General features: G+C 42.0%; 2 protein-coding genes across 7 annotated transcripts in view; one reads left to right on the top strand and one right to left on the bottom strand.

The window, feature by feature from the left end:
- Positions 1–8,616, bottom strand: part of amph (amphiphysin) — a 38,989-nt gene extending 30,373 nt beyond the window's left edge. For all 6 annotated transcript variants that reach the window (XM_041948528.1, XM_041948531.1, XM_041948532.1 and 3 more), the window contains exons 1-4: positions 8,484–8,616; positions 4,067–4,147; positions 1,340–1,394; positions 826–920 (exon numbers count right to left, since the gene is read on the bottom strand). In XM_041948528.1, coding sequence (XP_041804462.1) covers positions 826–920; positions 1,340–1,394; positions 4,067–4,147; positions 8,484–8,552 — 300 coding nt within the window. In that variant the 5' untranslated portion in view covers positions 8,553–8,616. The remainder of the gene's footprint in view (positions 1–825; positions 921–1,339; positions 1,395–4,066; positions 4,148–8,483) is intronic.
- A 4,692-nt stretch (positions 8,617–13,308) lies between these two features.
- On the top strand, positions 13,309–16,868 carry inhbab (inhibin subunit beta Ab). The gene is made up of 2 exons (XM_041949556.1): positions 13,309–13,726; positions 16,090–16,868. The coding sequence occupies exons 1-2, from the start codon at positions 13,309–13,311 to the stop codon at positions 16,866–16,868; spliced, it is 1,197 nt and encodes a 398-aa protein (XP_041805490.1).
- Positions 16,869–18,139: the final 1,271 nt, after the last annotated feature.

The raw sequence follows: 18,139 nt of genomic DNA, 5'->3' as shown, positions 1-18,139 counted from the left end.
TCAGTTGAACGTGGCAGTGCTGTTTGGATTGTGTAGGAGCAGTGTGAACCGCCTAGCCTCCTGGAGGTGTCGTAGGACTAAGTAGGCGAAACACCGTTGAAGGGAGGTATCCACCTGATGACCCCCAGAGACGTGTTAGGAATCACTGCTCTTTGGCATGTATAGAGGCAGATTAGAGCTCCAAGGTTCTTCACTGAGCATTAATCCTCTTTTTGAGCACAAGTATGTTGTGTTTAAATTAACTAAGTTCCTGCAGCTCCATTGTGACTGATCCATATGGGGTTTAAGAATCATTGTTAGTCTGGCACCTGGGACCCATTTGACTTGGAAGACTTCACAAGGAGCTGTCGCCAACATCACAGGGACACACAAATCACCATGATATGTGATTCCCAGAGGGCAAAGTGTGATTTAAAAAAAATAACTTATTCTGTTTATTTATTTATTTAGTTATTTATTTTGCTGTGAAATTATTTAATAACAGCTGGTTAAAAAACAACTATCAAACAACAGTTCACCAAGAATGAGTGTTTGTGATTAGCACGCTACACATTAGCTGACATGGCTTCTGTTGAGAATTAATTTTAAAGACAGAAAATAATGCAGTTTTAAAGTTTAATGCTTTTTGCTTGTGTGGGAGAACGCTGTGGTTGAAAACGTGTTTCACTTCAGCTGCCCGTGAAGACACACTAACACCTGGACCCATTTGATGTCTTCAAATGTCATCCTGTCTTGCTTGTGTGTTGTGTTCAGGTGTCATTCTGTCTTCTTTGGATGATGTGTTCAGGTGTCGTCTTGTCATACTGGTGTTTTTATGACTCTGACCTTCCCAATGATCATGACATCATCTTTTCCATGCCAGTCTGGTTCGTAGACTTCATGCAGAGACTGTGTCAGGTTGATGGAAGCCTGCTGCATCCCTGCAGAAACAAAAACACAGTCAGCTAATGAACATCTTTTCCATTGCCTTTGCTATTTTTATTGATGCTGCCTTTAACACCAAATTTCCCCAGGTGGGGATTAGTTTATCTTATCTTATCTTTTCTTATCTTAATAGTGACCTTTAACTTTTGTCACATATGTTTAAAGGAAGATTGACTGACCTATATGAAACAGATCAATAAATTAACTTTACTGTGCACCAGAATTATTTAGTACAAGTAGTGTAAAGACAGTTATGTCAGGAGTGTATAAGTGTATATTATATATATCAAGTTGATATGTGTTTTAATTATGACATATAGTATATGTGTTTTGTGCATATGTAAGTTATATATGTGTTATACTGTATACATGAAGTGTGATATATGTGGACAAAACAATAAAGACTCTTTCTCACCTTTAACAGCAGACAAGTAGGACTTCATCTCCCTTTGCAGCCGAGAGCCTTCAGACTGACAGAAAACACAGAGTACTGATTAATACACACACACCAAAATATTCTAAATTAATCATTTCACTTTTATGAAACATGATGGCTGGGTGTTTGTCATCAAAACAGGCCTTTGTATGGAGACACAGTAAGGATATTTCCTATTAACTGTAGCAGGAATTCCTCTGTGAGGGGAAACCTTCCTGTAGAGGAAGTTTATTGTTTATTAATTAGATAATCCTTTATTGATCACCTACAGGGGATATTAATGTGTAACAGCAGTGCAAGGACAGAAATACGTCCAAACAAGTTATGAAGTAAACAATTTAAGATTATATAAAAGAAAATAAGAATAGAATGAGACAGAAACTACACAGAGAAATTAAACTGAAAACTCAAAATTACAGCAACAGTAGTGCACCGACAGTACCCACTACGGGTGATCTGTTTGAGCAATACTGTCTTAAGCAAAGTGGTGATATTAGCATTCCGGTCAGCAAGTATAGTATATGAATGAGTAATAAGATACCATCAGATATAACAGTGTATAGCATGTAAATGATGAGCTGATTCCCAAACAGCATTAAGTTAAAGATGACACATTTCCTTAGTATTGTAAGAAACATTACGTCTTCTTTCCATCTTTGATGGTTTTAAAATAAAAAAAGGAAAAGGGCATGAAACAAATGTTGGGCACCCAGCATGGTCAGTGCTTGGTGACACTCCCACCCACAAGTATCACAGCCTGTAAACGCTTATTGTAGCCTTTAGTAAGCAACTGTGTCGACTGTGTTTTCAGACACATTGCTTTGGTATTTGTGGTGCCCTCAATAGGAAGAAGTCATACTGGAAGTACGTGGGTGTCATGCAGAGGTCTAGCCGGCTACATCTGTGATCCAGGGTGAGGTTGGTTCTGTTAGAGAGAGTGCTGTCCTGTAGCAGTCGCTAACTTACAGTCTTTACTGTTTCCAGGGTGGGAATGCATGTGAAGAGTGAAGTGACAGCGTAGGATGCCATGGTTTCAACTGAGTCCACTTATACATTTTAGTATATTTCAGCTGCTGTTGGTATTTCACTGGTATATTTTATTGTTTATCGTTTAGTATATTTTTATTGTCTTAGTATATTTTCATTCTGGTATATTTTATTACATTTATGATTATTTTTCTGCATGTCGGTTTTTCTAGTATCCTAATTTTATTTCATAATCTTTCTTATTATCTTGTTTCTAACACGGGGGTTGCAATGCAAATTTCATTGACATGTCATGCTCAATGACAATAAAGAAATCTTGAATCTGAATCTTGAATCTCTGCTTTTTGCGGATGATGTTGTCCTGTTGGCTTCTTCAGGACCTCCAGCATGTGTTGGGGCAGTTTGCAGCCAAGTGGCTGGGATGAGAATCAGCACCTCCAAGTCCGAGGCCATGGTTCTCGACCGGAAAAGGGTGGCTTGCTCCCTCTGGGTTGGAGGAGAGCTCCTGCCTCAAGTGGAGCAGTTTAAGTATCTTGGGGTCTTGTTAACGAGTGAGGAAAGGATGGAGCGTGAGATTGACAGGTGGATCGGTGCGGCGGCAGCAATAATGCGGTCGTTGTACCGGTCCATCGTGGTGAAGAAGGAGCTAAGCCGAAAGGCAAAGCTCTCGATTTACCGGTCAATCTAGGTTCCTACCCTCACCTATGATCATGAATGGGTTTCCTCCGCAGGGTGGTGGGGCGCTCCCTTAGAGACCGGGTGAGGAGCTCTGTCACTCGGGAGGAGCTCAGAGTAGGGCCCCTGCTCCTCCACGCCGAGAGGAGCCAGCTGAGGTGGCTCGGGCATCTTTATTACATGCCTCCTGGACGCCTTTCTGGGAGGGTGTTCCAGGCATGCCCCACCGGGAAGAGGCCCCGGGGAAGACCCAGGACACGCTGGAGGGACTATGTTGCTCAGCTGGCCTGGGAACGCCTCGGGGTCCCCCCGGAAGAGCTGGAGGAAGTGTCTGGGGAGAGGGAAGTCTGGGCATCCCTGCTTAGACTGCTGCCCCCACCACCCGGATAAGCGGAAGAAGATGGATGGATGGATAGACATTGTTGGCAACGCCCTGGGAGTTTTTGATGTGGTGTGGAGTGTTGCCGACCAAAGGCGCTAGGATGTTGGCTAGATGTTTGACAATGTTGTAAGTAACCGATTTGATGCTGCTGATGATGGGTCTGAGCAGGGCTCCTTCCTTGTGTATCTTGGGGAGTCCATAAATGCAAGAAGTGGTTTCCCCAGAGTACAAGCAGTAAATTGGTGTCCAGTCGATGGTTTTCTCCTTTTCCAGGAGCAGTAGGCTGTTGATTACTTTCTTTTTCCAGTGGGATCTTGCCTCTGTGTCTCATAGGTGGTTGTGTAGCTGAGTAGACTGGTCAGCTTAGCATGGTAGTCAGCTGTGTTTAGAACCAATGTGCAACTTCCTTTAATGGCCAGCAAAATGGTGACGTTTCGATCTCTCTGTAGTGATGACAGTGACTTTCTTTCTTAGAAGGTGAGGTTGGAAGACGATGCTTTAGCACTGGAAAGAGTGGCTGATACCTTCAACCTGCATTGTTTGGCCTCTGCCAAATTGTTGTTTCTGATGGCTGATTCTGTGGCCATGGTGAGGTCTACCACTGGTATCTGTACTGATAATGTCTTCAGTTGTCTTAATGTCTTCATGTAGATGTCTCTCACCTCCTGTCTTCTGAAGTTAATGACCACTTGTTCAAACTGCTCATCTTTGGTCTCGTCTGCTTTTCCCAGTTTCTGCAGCACCTGAAAAATCATATAAGACCCTTAATACATCTGTTTTGAAAAAATGGTTAATTTACATTTTTACAGTTATTTGGATAATTTTGTACTTAAACATCCAAGCAATAGACACAGGAGAGGGCCACGTGTTCCACTCCACTTTCTCATTCCAGGTGGATGAAAGTGGTTGTCAGAGGCTGAAAGAAAACATGGCGGTGTACAGCTGTGAATGAGACCTTGCCTGAGTTGCTCACCACCTCAAACTGCTTCCTCCCTCTGCAAAATGACAGTCTGGACCACTATCCCACACGGTCCCATCGGCTGCTTCCACTACCTGGCAGTGTATCACCGCTGCTTCACCTCCTCCCCCGGTTCAATCACCTGCACACACCAGCCCTTCCACACTCAGCATAAGAGACTGTCGTTCCCAAAACAGCCCACATAAAAAAAGATGTCCACTGTGAGAGCTGTTGTTGATCACGCTGGCATCAATTAAGTTTGAGCTCTCACACTGTGGATTTTATAGACACTGTGACATCTCCTAATCTTGCCCTGTCAGTTGAGGGCCCACTCGCTCCCTGTCCTCTGGCTTTATTCTTGACAGTGTTGAGGTCAGCTCATGTATTTCTGACCACAAAGACAAGCAGAGCAGAAGTGGAAAAAGGAACATCTGGGGCTGTCGTATAAAATCTTGAAAGGACTAATGTCCACTGATCACAATGCAGTAAAAGAAGCCAGGTCGCCTTATTTCTCCAACATCATTGCAGCAAACTGTCACAACCTCTCTTCTTCTCGAGTTCTCGTCAAAAACCATTGAAACCATAATTAACCCACCTGCTCGCCAACACACTAAAGCCTCCTCCACCAGCTGTGACCAATTTTTGTCCTACTTCACAAACAAAATACATGAACTCAGGCTCCAGATTAGTCATGTCACTGGAACAGTTCTGCACGAGGGTTGGACAAGTTACTTTAAAAATGTGATATATTCGCTACATATTAGTGGTTACTTTCATTTGAAAATAATTCAGTTACTTTAAAATATTAGTAATTTGTTACTGATGACATAGATTTTGTTTACTTTTACCAAACTAACTGCAGAATGACAACAGGTAGTTTGGACATTATTTCTATTATAACTGCATCATAATTTAGTCTTTATGGCAACGATCACCCCGATGAACAGCTAGCAGTCATACTGTGTCACTAACTCTCACACAAAACATCCACTGACTGGACATTTATCATCAAATAATGAACAGTTTTAACATCTACATTTTTATCTCACTGTCACTGTCAACACACATTGTAAAGTTCATTTTATATAATGTTTATTGCCTCATCATATATTGTATACATTATTTATAGTATATTTTCAGTGCTTAATTTATTGCTTAGTCTTTTGCTTTTGGTGTCATTGAACTGTATGTCTTTTTTCTTATGCAAGTACATTGAGTGCAATATTTAAATCAGATTCAAATTCCTTGTATGTGCACACATACTAATAAAACTAATTCTGATTCTCAACAATCATAAAATCCTTGACAATTTTTAATCAGGTTTGCAAGCATGTCATAGCACCAAAACTGCCCTCATCAACGTTACAAATGACCTTTTACTTACAGCTGATTCAGGAGATTGTTATTTACTCTGTTGGATCACCTTGAAAAGTGGGTTGGCATCATGTGTACTCTTCTGGACTGGTTCAGATCTTACTTATCCAACGGACATTTTTCAGTAGTCACTGACTTCGCTGTGTCCCCTCTGACCTGTGGTTTTCCTCAAGACTCCATGCTTGGCCTGCTGTTATTCTGTTTATACATGTTGCCACTGGGGCAAACTTTAGTACCACTGTTATAATGATATCATGTAAATGTCTGTGCTGTTAAAGGGTTGGGGTTAGGGTTAGTTAGTTATCAGTTATTTTCAGCTACCTTCTGTAGCTAAATCAAAACAAATCTGATATAATTCTTTTTGGGGGGGTCTGTCCCTATCTCATAAAAACATCTTGACCTGTCAAACCTGCAACGACCTTTCACTTGAGAAAAATGTTCAGAGAGGAGCATCTCAAACATCAGGTGGTCTCTCTCGGCCTACTCTTGAGAAGGTCTTTCATGTTTTTAGTACTCAGTCAGATCACTGTAATTTGATTTGAACCAAAAAACATTTTTACATTTCAGTTGGTACAAATCACAGCTGCTCAGCCCTTAACAAATACGAGAAGGCAAGATCACATCAGCCTGTTTCAGCTTTGATTTTAAGATTGTACTGATTACCTTTAAAGGACTTAATGGATTAGCTCCCAGTTATATTTCTGAACTTCTGCTCCCCTACGAGCCGCAGTGCAGCTTCAGATATTCAGGTAGGGCTCTGCTGGCGGTTCTTGAGTCCTGACTCAAAACTAAAGGTGCCCAGAGTTTTGTGGTCAGAGGTGAAGGCACTCAACCCCACAATATGCTCCCCGGGCGCTCCTGTGTGTGGTTCACTGCATGTTGCATGTGTTTCTTCAAACAGAGATGGGTGAAATGCAGAGAATAATTTCCCAGTCTTGGGATCAATAAAGTAAAGTGTGTCTTATTATTATTGTGCTTGTTCTTGCATCTGATTTTACTCACCTCAGTCCTGAAATGTTTTGTTTTATCTTGTCACAACTGTTATTATTGTTATTATTGTTTTTATTGTTACTGTTACTGTGAAGGATCATCAACATACGTGTGACTGAGATAAAAATAAACAGCATTTTGTTGTTGTCTTCTGTATTAAAAGGCCTGAACGCAGCTTGTAGTGCTGTAAACAGAAAGTTAACAACAACTAAGATATTGTTCAGTTGATAATGATTGTTTGAATGAACGTACAACAGCTTCCCATCTCAGTGTGGAGATGTGTTTAAGTTCATCCACATCAGAAACAAGCAGAGAGACAGAGAGACATTTAAAACAAGTACTAAAACTGAGTAGTAACTCGGCTCACAGTGACTGCCATGTGTTTAATATTTAATAGGCTGACAGTCTGGTTTGAGTTTCTGGATAAAACCTGGTGACACCTCTGACCAACCTCCTGAGCGTGCCATTGAACGCAGCACAAAATTTATGTTCCACCTGAAGAAATTTTCTATTCACACACATTGTGACAGATGTTGGCTAGTTCAGCAGAAACAAAACCTCTTCTGTCCTGTTTGGACTCATCTTAATTGTTGTCACTGCTTGGCTGCCCATATAAGGAGCTGTTGAGCCATAACTCAAGTGTATCTGTGTAATGTCAACTCTATCAGGTGATCTGCTCAAACAGATAAACTCAATAAACTATTTCAAACCTGATTTTAACTTCCACAACTGGAAACAAAAAGTTTGAAGGAAATAAAACTCCTTTAATTTTACCTTTTCAACCTTTCTAAAAGTCTGATGGTCAAGGACATGAACAGGCCTCTGAGATTCGTTGGGACATGTAGTGAAATTTCTTTGAACCAGAAGTGACCAGACAAATGTAATCACAGGTGCTAAACAGTAAACACCAAAACTCGTCATTTGACGGACCAGCTGAGGACTTTGCCTCATTACTGCAAGGATACAACCCTGAAATTTCACTGTCCAGTCAGGACCAGGAAGTGTTTCAGCACCATGGACAGTCCTGGCTGTCCAATCAGAACCAGGGAATGTTTCAGCACCACAGTCCTCACTGTTAGATTATGTATTTCAAGGAATAAACAAATGCATTGTTAATTGTATATATTCAGTACACATGTATAAAAATTATTTTGTATTTATGTATATATATTTATATATAGTCTAGTAGTCTATTCAGGTCACAGAATATAGTTTACCATCAGCAGTCATGCAGCCCTCTCCTATAAATAGCCTAATGTGCAGGTAACTGATCTGGCGTCAGAGGTGACATCATCACGTCACTGAGAGGGCATCCCCGCCTCCCCTTCTGCCGACCTTGGAGCAGGAAAACACCTCCTGGCAGTCATTTGTTTAAAACATGAAATAAACACGTGACATGTTTCACCGTACATGTGACGTCATCGCGAAGCGTTACACTCAATGTTAATCTGTCTGCTTCAGCCAATCAAAACGTTATCTCCTTCAGCCTCTGATGATTTTATGTGCTGATTTTGGAAACATGACGTCATCCTCTGTGTGCGGATCAACACCAGAAAATCCAAATAATAATAATAATAATATCGGAAATACCGGAAAAGACGTGAACAATATCAGACAGAAAAGCTCCACAGGCCTGCAGCCTACAACCAGCTGCACGTTCATATACCACAGTCCTCGACCATCTGTCCTTCACCGCCACCCCGTCCTCATCCCTCATCTTCATCATTCAGCACATCATCGTCATCGTCAGCTCTTACCTTCTCCTGCGCTCGGTTCAGTCGTTTCTGTACGTTTTTAGCGAAGATTCCAGTTTTAATTTCCGCCATGATGACTGCAGAGAGAGAGAGAGAGAGAGGGAGAGAGAGGCGGATTAACAGCTAGAGAGAGAGAGATGCGCTGACAGGAGGGGGAGGGTGCGTGTGTGTGTGTGCGTGTGTGTGTGGAGGGGCGGGGTTTAACGACAACACTCCGTCTGCTGATTGGATTGTTTCAGTCAGCCTCCTGTTTTCTATCATTTTTATGAAACAGCATTTTACATCAGTCTGAACAAACAGTCAGTTTACATGTAAATACATTTAGTTCAAATGACGTCATCACGTCTCCTCCTGTCTCAGCAGGTAATCTCAAGGTGTTTGTGTACAGGTGGAGCTATTTTTGTGTTGTTTTTCATGCTCTTTATTCTTCTTGACTGGCTGTCAGGTGTCAGATCTGTTGTTGTTATTCGAGTTCATGTTGATTTTAAAGACAGCAACACTTCACAATGTCTTTTAATCTGAATTAAAAATCTTTGAAGATGAAAAATCTTAAAAAACTTCACTTGAACTTTAGCCCTTTGTCAGGTGGTTCTGTTTACCTGCTCTTCATGCTATTTAACTCAATGTTTCACTGTTCTTCATGCTATTTTAATGCAGTGTCTGAAGTTATGCTTATTAGTAAAGCCTGTCATTAAGGATTTTGTTATTATGAACAGTTTCTTCCTAATAGGTAATGGTCTTCTCTCTCTTCACTGGGCCTTTTCCCTTCACAAAGAAACTTTCCAAACACGTCTTTTTAGCTTGTGGGTTAAATTTGAGTACTCAAGCGACCGAGATGTAACCGAAAGAATCCGGTCATATTTCAAAATTAAATATATTTCAAAATAAAAGATCGTTCGACTCAAATAATAAATAAAATGGAAATAATTAATTATTTCTTGTGCTGCCCGGTAGTATACTGTTAAAATGAATAACAGTAGACGTGCTGTAAAATTACCACACCACCCACTATCCTATGGTAATATACTGTAATTCAAGTACAGTACTATACTGTTAAATTAACAGTAAAATACTGGCGTCCCTGCTGCCAGTATTTTACTGTTAATTTACAGTGAAATTATTGAACACGAGAATTGAATTGAATTTAAGCGCTGCTTAAAATAAACCCATCAAGAAAATCGTGGATGAACGTGCCGCTAAGAAAAGGAGATTGAAGTCTCTCCAACGACTTTTAGGGCTGATGTGTGGCATGTTTCAAGAACTGATTATGGCGAAAAGGAAACTGACGGCCGCTAAACAGTTTGCAAATCCTGTCGGACGACTGTCAGCTACATGACAGCTAACACATCAACATGAGAAGCTGTTTGGCACATCGCCATTAAAAAAGGTCAAATCACAACAACAACAAAACTTCAGCCAGACCGAAGGAGGCTGAAAGAAGCACCTGGAGCTCAGCTTCCCATTAGCAGTCCCAGACCAAAGAAATGTTCTGAAGTGCTTCTGTAAGAGTGAATTTCTCCAGTGTGAGATTAATGAAGTCCTATCTTATCTACAGCCAGACACTGAAGGCTAATTTCTGTGGTTCACAACGATGGAGGTTAGAAAACACGCCGGAGCCAAAGTCTACAGTAACATCAAGGCCTCACTTTATTCACACAGTGACAGCAGCTCTGGACCAAAGACAAAAGCTAAAGTGACACAGAGCCTCAAAGCAGCAGAGAGCATCTCAATAACCAGAGATAGGAGGACGTCACCAGCTCCTCAGAGCCACATCACAGTCACAGCTCAGGCTACGACCAGCCAAAGGGAAATGACTGGACTCAACACAGCTGAGGTTTCGAGCTCGACATGAAGAACAACAACAATCATCACGTTATCGCTGTCATTACGGACGATGCAGGAAACATAGATGTAGTAATGACAGAGACCAGACCGACACACTTTAAACCTGGCTTGATGTAGGCCACAGCAGCCATCTGATTGGTCAAATGAGGTATGTAGGGTTAGGGTTAGCGTTTTTTCACTGCAGTTCAACTACCACAGCTGAGGCGACCACCAATCAGAGACTGTTAAACCTGCCAAGACGTAAACTGCTCATGGATATGGTCGCCTGATGGAACAGCTCTGTGAATGAGTTTATAAAAGGCTGCTGTCACATTGTTCATGGTTCAATCACTCATTGCCAAAGAATTCATGGCAGGTTTTTGTGCACATGCTGAGGTCATGGCTGGCTACTTTGATTTATTATTTATCAAAGAAGGAGTGTAGAAGCACTTAAAATCAAAAACTTATTTGCTATGAACACAATAAGTTATTAATAAAGGGCATTCTTTCTTGGTACTTTTTTTGAATATCACAATAAACATTGTATTGTAGACTTTTCATCGTGCTATTATCATTGTCCTGTGAGTTTTTGGTACTGTTATATGTTCAGCCTTGTTGACAGGTTGCCTTTCTATTTTAAATTTCTTGTATGTGTTCAAATTAGGTTAAAAAAAAGTGATTTAGCTTCTGGCTCATTCATGCACAGGGTTATTAGTTTATCAACCACCTGTGCTTGAACACCTGTAAAACAAAGGAGATGGTGGTTGATTTCTGAAGGAGGACACGACCACACTCACCAGTGAACATCCAGGGGGAGGACATTGAGACAGTGAACTGTTCCAAGTACCTGGGTGTTCACCTTAACAATAAACTGGACTGGTCCCACAACACCGCCCTGTACAAGAGGGGCCAGAGTCACCTCCACCTCCTGTGTGTGCAGACCCCTGCTCAGGACTTTTTCTGACTCTGTGGCAGCCTCTGCTATCCTCTAATCTGTCGTCTGCTGGGCCCCCGGCAGCACAGAGCGGGACAGGAAGAGACTGAACCAGCTGGTCAGGAGGGCCGGCTGTGTCATGACTGTACAACTCCACTGTGTAGTTATTATGTGCAATAAGCTCTGTTCTTCTCTGATTACAAACATCCAAATCCACGACTGCAGGGAAAAGGTCACTAAAACTCTTACAGTTGTAAGTCCTTGATCTTTCTATTGTTCTTATTAGCACCCTTATTGTTCTTGTTTTTCTTATTTTGCATCTTCTTGTGCCTATTGCCCCCCCCCCCTTGTGGGTTTGAAGATCTTCTGTATGAGTGAATTTCTCCATTGTGAGTGAGAACAATAAAGTCTGATCTAATCACACTACAGACTTTCCAAAAACATCCACCAGAGAGCAGCAGAGGTCCAAACTGTAACTGGAGTACAGACATGCGACACATAAAAAGTTTATCTGACCACCTATGAGTGTATATTTAAATAAAAACTGTAAGATTAAAAAAATAGTTTTACTGCTTATATTTATTTTGACTGAAGTATTGTTTTCAATGGAGGCCTTTTTTTAAAGATTACTTTGGAACCATCCAGTACAGACCTGACAACATTGCAGTAAAGGTATGACAATAACACAGTACAGACCAAAAAACACTGCAGTACAGATAGGATAATTCTGCAGTACAGACAAGAAATGTATTCATACAGATTTTTTAATTTAAAGACCTTTAATTTCAATGAGACTGTGTGTTTAAATAAAAAGAGTAAAATTAAAAGGAAGCATCATTAGCAGAATTTCACTGCTTATACTTTTTTTGATTGAAGTATTGGTTTCACTGGAGGCCTGATACTATGAGAAAGATAAAAAGGTTTGAAATCTTTTTAAAAGTGGTTATTATGGACAAAACAACGGCCTGAGGAGGAATTTATTGAAATCCATGTATTAATTAACCTTGTATTTCCCACTGAAGCAGCTGGAGAGGCTCAGTCTGTCTGCATCAAGTGAACCAGTTTGTGTCACATGTTACTGGGACAGACAGGGAGACAAAAGGTGAGTGAGTAGACACAGCTCAGGTGAGGAGGACACTGTAACACCTAACTCCCACCAGAAGAGGGCATGCTGATGTCACAGTGTGTGTGTGTGTGTGTGTGTGTGTGTGTGAGTGTGTGTGAGAGAGAGAGAGAGAGAGAGACAGTCTGTTCGGAGCGTGCTCCATCTGCTGTGTGCAGGACTCTGATTATAACAACAAAGTCTCTTTTTACCATCTAAAAATGTATTTTACACCAACAGAGTTTCTCCTCCACGTGAGGTGATGATGACGCTGTGCTGAGTCATCACGTTGTGTGTGTGTGTGTGTGTGTGTGTGTGTGTGTGTGGTATGAATGAATCAGGGACACTCTCTCTTCCTCCTCTTCCCTCCTTCCTCCTCTTCTTCTGTCGTGACGTTCATTCAGGAGGAAACACCACAAACTGTCCTGAGATATTCTGAGACTACTCACTGTGTGTGTGTGTGTGTGTGTGTGTGTGTGTGTGTGTGTGTGTTTTACTCACAGGGAAATACCTCTGTGGATGGAGGGAGGGATTAAACAGGCAGAGAGGTATAATTACAGTAACAGAGCAGAGGAAGAGTAGAGTGACCCTGCACTCAGCGTGCATTCAGCTCAGACCACCAAGCCATCAGGACCACTGAGGACCATAATCATCAGGACCAGATTCAAAGACCAGACCGAGGACCAGAACAACACCTGCTCTTTCTTCCCTTGTGAGCTCTGCTGATACGCTGTGGGGATTTTTAACTTCACCGTTGGCTGTTGAACTCTGTTCCTGTTGTATCTCCTCCGCTAACTCTGCAGCAACTGTGAGGACTTGATCTGAAGGATACTGAACTTTTCACCAGCAGCTTCCTGTTTCTGCATCAAGACCTGCTGCATTGCTGCCTGTACTGACCCTGACTCTGTCGTGAGCCTCTGCAGAATCTACTGTCAGTGTTGAAACTTAAGTGTCAGTCAGAGCCCATCATGACCTCTCTGTTTGCCATGTTCTTCTTCATGGCCGTCCGTCTTCTTGTCGACTCCTCTCCGACAGTCTCTTCAGCTCCAGAGGTTGACGTGGCATCTCAGCTCCGGGAGGGGGCGCCGGCCTTGGACTGTCCATCCTGCTCTCTGTCTCAAATGAGGAAGAACTCATCTTTGTCGGGGGGACAGAGCGACATGGTAGAGGCGGTGAAGCGTCACATTCTCAACATGCTGCACCTTAGCACTCGGCCCAACCTGACGCAGCCGGTCCCACGTGCCGCTCTGCTAAATGCCATCAAGAAGCTCCATGTCGGCCGAGTGGCCGAAGATGGCAGCGTGGAGATCCAAGAGGAGGGCCAGGGCCCCGGGGCCTCGACTCCACCCGAACCACCCTCTGAAATCATCATGTTTGCAGAACAAGGTGAGTCTGGCAGCCAAACAGAAACGTCACTTTAATTTTAGCTTCAGCAGCTCTGAGAAAAGCACAGAGAAGAAGAGTGACAGCGACAGAGTAACAGTCACAGCTGTACAAAGTTACAGTTACAGACTCAGAGTCACCATTACATTAAAGAGTCACCAAGTGACAGTTAAAAGCGGCACTGTTCCAGAGTTATAGAGTTACAGTAAATCTCAAAATTACAGTTCGAGTCAGAGATGCAGAATCACAGCGTTACAGTTATAGTCACAGTTAAAGAATTACAGTGGCAGAGTTATCATCACAGGTACAAAGTTACACAGTTCACTGAGGCTGGAGTTATTCTTCTGCTCAGAGACATGAAAACATCTCTGTGAACCTACAGGAGCGTCTTATGGGTGACTGTAGATCTCAACTCTTAGTGTCAAACAATCAGGAGGTCTGTTTGACACAACATGTCAAAGTTTTAAAAAAAGGTGTTTATCTACATAGAGCCTGAAAAATCCCGTTCCTGCCATGACACTGCCAGTACACCCAGCAGACCACTTCTCATAAATTCAGTAAAGTCGGCAGACTCAGAACTGCCGGGGTTTACCGACCATCAGATGTCGGTCTGTCTGTGTGGTCTCTTATCAGCTCATTCACAAAATTCCAAAAAGTTCAAAGTATGTTTACAGATTTCCACAGTAAGAATCCATCAGCAGCCACACAGCCGATTCTATTGATTCTGTTCAGTCTGAGTGAAGTACTGTACATTTTTCATCATCATGGCCTCAAACAGAAAGTCAAATAAGACCCGAAGAAGTTAGTAATGAGAAACTGATCCAGTCAGATCCAGTCAAATCTTCAGTCGTAAAACGAAACAAACCTTCAGTTTGTCTTTGTCAACAAACTGAATCCAACAGTTTTACTCGCTGCTTAAAGTCGTCGGTCCCGTGTTGTTGTGGTTCCTCAGGATGTCACAATCCGTGAGAACAAATATGAGTCCGAGGGTTTCGCCTTCTTAAAAACTGAGATATGGAGACTTCCAAACCGTCATGTTAAAAACAAGTTTTGATCAGATGAAATGTTATTTAAAGTCAGATGAGGACACTCTGGGTGTCAGTCCCATTGTTCGCTGAGCTGTAACAACCATAATAACTACTTACGGAAAGTTTCCTGCTCTGGGCTGATCTGACAACGTCTATACCCTGGACCCAGTGTAGGAGGTTAAACTGTGAGCGGTTACAAGTTTAGACAGAAACAAAAGGAAGTCCTCATCCAGTATGTGTTTTTTATCCTGACAAGGTGTTTTCTCTTTAACGTAACCCTGATTTGGATGAGCCAGTCGGGTCCAAACTGCATCATGAATTCTACATTTAACTGTGAGTGAAGATAATCTGACAGAAAACAAATGATCAGACTGGTTTAAAGTTTTCTGTGAACGTGAACCAGCTCGTGACTGTTCACATTGTCCTGTCATTTGTTTGCTTACATAAATGTACAGAATGGCTTTGTGCTATAAATAGTCTTCTCTTTGAGAGGAATCTTCAATTAAAAAGGTCCCTCAAAGGCTTGAAATTAGAGGACAGTAACAAGAGGGGGGCATACCGAGTGGGCTCAGGCCGTAAATAATCTCCTCATTCAGAAAAATCTGGGCCTCAGTAATTATTTGGCAGCAGAGACAAAGAGAGAGAGCGAGAGAGAGAGTGGCCTTGTTAACAGCATTCCCTGAAACCAGGCCTTTTCTTTTTTTAGTGTTTCTGCTCATTTTGAGTATATTTAGAGGCAGCGGCTCCATTCATGCTTTTATTAATAATGACATTTTCTTTGTGTATTCAAATGGCAGGAAGACAAAACAGAGGGGGGGCAGTTCAGACAGCAGGGTCACAGCATCTTTATGTTTATAATTGCTCACTTCACAGAAAAACCAGCAAGATCAAAAAACGTCTTCTTCAGTTTTTCCTCAGACGTTCATGTTGTAAATTCATTGTTTGAATGTAAACATTTGATGAATCTGGTGTCAGTAAAATGTTTCTCGTTATTTAAAACTGTAGATTATTTGGCTTCTCAGTCAGAGACAAAGAAGAACTTTGAACTTCTTTATCTTCTCCCAAAGTAAAAAGGTTTCTGTTGTTCATCATTTACATTAATAAATTTTTTTTTTTATGATAACGAGATAATGACCAGTAGGGACCAGTACAGTCCAGTACAGATCAGTAGCATGCAGTAGAGGCCAGTCAAGTCCAGAAGAGACCTTCTGTTAGGTGATGTCTTTCTTTTGACTGTCTCATATTGATATTAGAAATGTGTCTGTTTATCATCACTACTGTTCAGCTGATGGATGTGGCTAATTCCTGCAAACATGCTAACTGTGCTGTCTTCTGCAGGAGACTCTATGAACACTGTGACCTTTGACATTTCAAAGGAGGCCGATGGCTCAATGCTGGTAGAACAGGCGAACATCTGGATCTTCCTGAAGGTGTCGAAAGTAAACCGAGTCAAAGGCAAAGTGATGCTGCGGCTGCTGCTGCAGACGGACGATCAGGAGGAGTGTGTTTCCGAAAAGATGGTGGATACTCGTCGCAGCGGCTGGCACACCCTCGACATCTCTCGCATCATTCAGACTCTGCTGGATGGCGGCAGGAGCTCGCTCAGCCTGCAGGTTTCTTGTCTGCTGTGTAGCGAGGCTGGAGCCTCGCCCGTCCTGGTGCCCGCCAACGGCGAGCGAGCAGGAGAGCGAGGCCAGTCTCATCGACCGTTCCTCATGGTGGCGCTGCGAACTCAAGAGGAGGCGACTCAACGACGAGTCAAACGAGGTCTGGAGTGTGATGGAAAGATGCATGTCTGCTGCCAAAGACAGTTTTACGTCAACTTCAGAGACATCGGCTGGAACGACTGGATTATCGCTCCGGCTGGTTACCATGCCAACTACTGCGAGGGTGACTGTCCAAACCACATGGCGAGCATCAGCGGTTCGTCCCTCTCTTTCCACTCGGCGGTCATCAATCATTATCGTATGAGGGGCTACAGTCCATTTCAAAACATCAAGTCGTGCTGCGTGCCGACGAGGCTGCGTGCCATGTCAATGCTCTACTACAACGAAGAGCAGAAGATCATCAAGAAAGACATCCAGAACATGGTTGTGGAAGAGTGCGGCTGCTCGTAAATACTTAGAAACACTTCCTACTTTCAGCAGGAAAAACATCCGATCAGCTCTTTCCCAGTAACGAGAAAAGTATTTATGTTGAGTGACAAAGTGTTTCTTACTGGGAGAGACTGTTTTCCACATTGGAACGACCAGAGATTCTATGCAACACTTTATCTGTCTACATTTCTATGTGTGGTCCGTCTGTTGTATTCCTTTGTTTGTCTCGTTTTCTATTGTTATAGAAAACATGTTAGCAGATCATTTTTGATACGTCTGACTGTTTTGAAGGTTCAAGCTGTGTAAAAAATCTCTGATGTTGAGATACTTTCAAGAAATCTGTTCGACTGGCTGCTGCAGCCAAACATTTTTATTATTTTTATTATTTTTTTATTCTTGTTATAACCCCGATTCTACAAAGTTGGGACTCTGTGTAAAACATGAATAAAACAGAATGTGATGACTTGCTAATCCTTTCTGACAGAATCTCACCTGAAAACAGCACAAAGTCAATATATTTACTGTCTGAGCTCATCAGCTTCAGTGATTTCTGTAAATATCTGCTGATTCTGAATCTGATGCAGCAACACGTTTCAAACACGTTGTGACAGGAGCAACTAAAGACTGGGAAAGATGTGAAATGCTCCAAAAACACCTGTTTGGATCATTCCACAGGTAAACAGGCTGATTGGTAACAGGTGATAGTATCATGATTGAAAGGCTCAGTGGTTCACAGCGAGGATGGAGCGACGTGATTGGATGAAGAGATTAACACCTGGACTCAGGAACACTTCAGGGTACTGATGTCAGGAAACTCAGTTTGTCCGTAAATGACTGAAATACGTTTTTATTTACATTTTACACAGCGTCCAAGCTTTTTTGGGATCAGGGTTGTACTATTCTCATTATTTAAGTTGAATATTGATATTTGCACAACATTCCTGACAGAAATTTAGATTGAGAAGAAAGCCAAAGACCGTTAACACTGATGATGAAAGTTTGGTTCACAGATGTATAAACAAAATAAATTCATTGATTCATAAAGTAAATTCACAGGATGATGTGTCTGTTAACGAACAGTGAGTAAATTAACTGGACCACAGGCCAGTTAAACTGGGTTTTATGGGTATAAATTATTTAATTGGTTAAAAAACAAAACAATGTTTCATCAGCTTTTGTTTCTTTACTGTACAACAAATGTTAGCAACTTGATTTTAGCTTCTTCATTGAACGGTCAACATTCTCAACAGTATTAAAAAACAGACGCCTTCAGACCGCAGACAGATTTAAAT

This window comes from Chelmon rostratus, chromosome 12 (genome assembly GCF_017976325.1).
Source record: "Chelmon rostratus isolate fCheRos1 chromosome 12, fCheRos1.pri, whole genome shotgun sequence".
Classification (NCBI taxonomy): Eukaryota; Metazoa; Chordata; class Actinopteri; order Chaetodontiformes; family Chaetodontidae; genus Chelmon; species Chelmon rostratus.
The sequence above is the reverse complement of the archived record's forward strand: the minus strand, read 5'-3'. Positions and strand labels throughout refer to the sequence as shown.

Coding starts and splice junctions, on each gene's coding strand:
- inhbab (XM_041949556.1), top strand. CDS start 13,309: ATGACCTCTCTGTTTGCCATGTTCTTCTTCATGGCCGTCCGTCTTCTT. Junction 13,727..16,089: donor CATCATGTTTGCAGAACAAG/GTGAGTCTGGCA, acceptor TGTCTTCTGCAG/GAGACTCTATGAACACTGTG.